Source organism: Psammomys obesus, unplaced genomic scaffold (assembly GCF_907164565.1).
Source record: "Psammomys obesus unplaced genomic scaffold, mPsaObe1.curated_primary_1811, whole genome shotgun sequence".
In the NCBI taxonomy this organism is placed as follows: Eukaryota; Metazoa; Chordata; class Mammalia; order Rodentia; family Muridae; genus Psammomys; species Psammomys obesus.
Genome location: NW_026596028.1, coordinates 499,383 through 502,835, shown reverse-complemented (window position 1 = coordinate 502,835; position 3,453 = coordinate 499,383). Strand labels below are relative to the sequence as shown.

The 3,453-nt window shown below is 67.7% G+C and overlaps 1 protein-coding gene across 1 annotated transcript in view; it reads left to right on the top strand.

Annotated features, from left to right (window-relative positions):
• The window catches only part of Cadm4 (cell adhesion molecule 4), a 17,315-nt gene that overhangs the window by 6,771 nt on the left and 7,091 nt on the right, over positions 1–3,453 (top strand). The window contains exons 2-5 of the mRNA XM_055620710.1: positions 1,099–1,872; positions 2,193–2,345; positions 2,769–2,903; positions 3,181–3,345. Of these exons, the coding sequence (XP_055476685.1) occupies positions 1,099–1,872; positions 2,193–2,345; positions 2,769–2,903; positions 3,181–3,345 (1,227 nt within the window). The remainder of the gene's footprint in view (positions 1–1,098; positions 1,873–2,192; positions 2,346–2,768; positions 2,904–3,180; positions 3,346–3,453) is intronic.

The following is a 3,453-nucleotide window of genomic DNA, read 5'->3' as shown; positions in this document are numbered from 1 at the left end:
GCCACACCCCAGCCCCTCACTGGGGGATTCTAGGCAGGGGCTCTACCGCTGAGCCACATCCCCAGCCCAGGATAACCTTTCCAGACCTATAATTTTTTCTTCTAATGGTTGTTCTGCATGGGCTAGCTAACTGCCAGCACAGATAATCCTGAACTTGCAGTGTGTCAACAAAAAGCCAGAGATCTGAGTTGGCATAGTGGTGCACACCTTTTTAAAATTTATTATGATGATGACGACGATGTTTTCAATTTTGTTTTTGTTTTTTGAGATGAGGTTTCTTGGTGTAGCCCTGGCTGTCGCTCTGTAGACCAGGCTGGCCTCAGACTCAGGTCCTGGGGTTAACGGTGTGTACCATGAAGCCAAGCGTGGTGGCACACACTTTTAATCCCAGCACGTGGGAGGCAGAAGCAGGTGGATCTTTGTGACTCTGAGGGCAGCTTGGTGTACATGAGTTCTAGGTCAGCCAGGGCTGGGCAGAAAGGCCTTGTCGGAGGCAGGCGTGGAAAGCAGGCACGGGGGCCTTTCTCACGGGAGGCTCTGCCTTCGACTGTTGTGACCTTAGGTGTGTGGGGCTGTGGGGAGGAAGACTGGGTGGGCAGAAGTGTGTCCGGGACTACAGCGGAGGGCCTGTCAGTCACAGGGCCCCGCAAGGATGCCGGGAAGCAGGGGAGCTGTGTCAAAGTGCCAAGGAAGGTACAGACCATTCTGAGCCGGGGCAGAGCCTCTGCGGAGGAGGCAGGAGGATCAGCGACTACCCCGGGGGAGCTCTTCGCTCACTCACTGCTGCAAGGAGGCTGCTTCAGAGGGCGGGCCTTCCTGGTCTGCCCGGTCACCCACCCGGGGTCCAGCCCTCCCTCCTGGGGCAGCCTCCCACCACCCACTGTAGCTGAGGGTGGCCCTGAACTCCCGACCCTCGGCCTCCAGCCCGCCAGGCCCGACCTGTGCCAGGCTGGGTACAGGGCCTGGCTTTGGCTGCATTCTTGGTTCTGTAGCCCACCCTGGCCCAGAGCTGTCAGTGTGCTGGGCTGTCCCGCTTGTGCCTGCCTGCGGGCTCTTGCGGCAGATTCCGCTGCGGGTCAGGGGCAAGGGCCTCCTAAGGGCTGACCCGGCTGGGGTCCCTGGAACCCGGGCTGGCATGGGACACTGGCAGAGGGGGCGTGAGAGGGCAGGGACCGCGGTCCGCAGCTGGCCGTGATGGTGTGAGCTCAGCCCTGCACAGACATGAGGCCCAAGTTCAGGCCGTCCTGGCGAACGTGTGTGTGTGTGTGTGTGTGTGTGCGCGCGCGCGCGAGTCCTGGTGTACATGTGTGTGCCCGCGTTCCAGACGTGGGAAGACAAAGCCGGCAGATGGGCCTGTGCCTGTGGCTTGGCGTGAAAGCCGCCCCCACAGCGTGCGCGCCGGCTCCCGGCCCCAGGGGACTTCTCCAGGGCCCGCAGTTCCGTCCATCCCCGGGCATGCCCTCTCCCTTGCACTAGCCAGTCTTCCCGATGCCCGCAGACGATGCTCCAGAGACGAGCAAAGGCCGCCTTCCGTGTGGCCTCCGCCCCCAGGGAGCCCAGGCAGGAGGGTTGCCGGGGTCCGAGGCCCCGTGGGCTGTGGGGCGAGGACGGGAGTTGACGAGTGTGCGCCGAGGTCAGGGCGGTCCTCAGGGCGAGCCGGCGGCTCCGGGGATGCTGGGTCAGGCCCAGGACCTCGGCGCACGCACCCTGTCTGCCTTGGCGCAGGGACGGGGCAGGAGGTGCAGACGGAGAACGTGACGGTGGCCGAGGGGGGCGTGGCCGAGATCACCTGCCGGCTGCACCAGTATGACGGCTCCATCGTGGTGATCCAGAACCCCGCGCGGCAGACCCTCTTCTTCAACGGCACGCGGGGTGAGCGCCCGGACACGCGGGGCTTCCCACGGGGCTGCGCCAGGCGTGCGACACGGGGCGGGGGGGCCTCCCCGGCCCTGCAGGGGTGAGGCTGGGGGGCTGGGCTCCGGGGTCCTGCAGGGGTGAGGGGGCTGGGCTCCTGGGGTCCTGTAGGGGTGAGGCTGGGGGGCTGGGCTCCCCGGTCCCTCGGGGGGTCTGGGGCCAGGACCGAGTTCCCAAGGAGCAGTCGAACAGGTCGGACCCAGCTGTGGGTGGGGGAGGGGAGGGCTGCAGCCGTGTTCGGCCCAGAGAGCCCCAGGTTCAAGGCCTGCCCCCTGCAGCGCTGAAGGACGAGCGGTTCCAGCTGGAGGAGTTCTCCCCGAGGCGAGTGCGCATCCGCCTCTCGGACGCCCGACTGGAGGACGAGGGCGGCTACTTCTGCCAGCTCTACACGGAGGACACGCACCACCAGATCGCCACGCTCACCGTGCTAGGTGCGCCCCGGGTCCCCCGTTCCCGCGGGTCTCCCGTTCCCCCGGCTTCCCCGTTCCCGGTTCCCCCATTTCCCCCGGGTCCCCTGTTCCCCCGATCCCCCCTCGTTCTCCTGGAGCCTCCCAGGTTCCCCCGGGTCCCCCCCCCCCGTTCCCCGCGTGCTCCCTCGTTCCCCCGGGTCCCCCCACGTTCCCCCGGGTCTCCCCACGTTCCCCCGGGTTCCCCCTCGTTCCCCCAGTTCTCCCCCGTTCCCCGCGTGCCCCCTCGTTCCCCCGGGTCCCCCCAAGTTCCCCGGGTCCCCCGTTACCCCGTGTTCCCCCCCGTTTCCCCGGAGCCCCCTTCGTTCTCTGTGTGCGTCCCGGGGTCTCGGCAGCCAGATCGGCCTGACCTCGGTGCCCCCCGGTCGCGGCCCCTTCTCCGCGCAGTGGCTCCGGAGAACCCCGTGGTGGAGGTCCGGGAGCAGGCGGTGGAGGGCGGCGAGGTGGAGCTCAGCTGTCTGGTCCCTCGCTCGCGCCCCGCAGCGGTCCTGCGCTGGTACCGAGACCGCAAGGAGCTGAAAGGTGCCGGGGCGGGGCGGGGCGGGGCTTAGGGGGAGGCGGGGCCGGGCGGGGCGGGGTGCTGACCCTCGCCTGGCATCCCAGCGTTTGGGAGGGGTGGGGAGGAGGGTCAGGAGTTCAAAGTCATGCTCAGCCATCCAGGGAGTTCGAGGCCAGCCCGGACCACCTGAGACCCTGTCTCAAGGCCAACAGTGGGATCACAAAGCTTAGAGCAGACTTCCTAAGGGCGCGAGGCTCCCAGGCAGGACCCCTGCCCGAGGTGACGGGCTGGGTCGCACAGGCGTGAGCAGCGGCCAGGAGAACGGCAAGGTGTGGAGCGTGGCGAGCACCGTGCGCTTCCGTGTGGACCGCAAGGACGACGGCGGCATCGTGGTCTGCGAGGCACAGAATCAGGCGCTGCCCTCGGGGCACAGCAAGCAGACGCAGTACGTGCTGGACGTGCAGTGTAAGTGCCCGGGCCTGCGAGCCCGCCCCCGGTCCCGTCCGCGGCTGAGCGCGCCCCTGGGCCATCCCGGCTGAGCGTGCGCCCCTGGTCCATCCCGGCTGAGCGTGC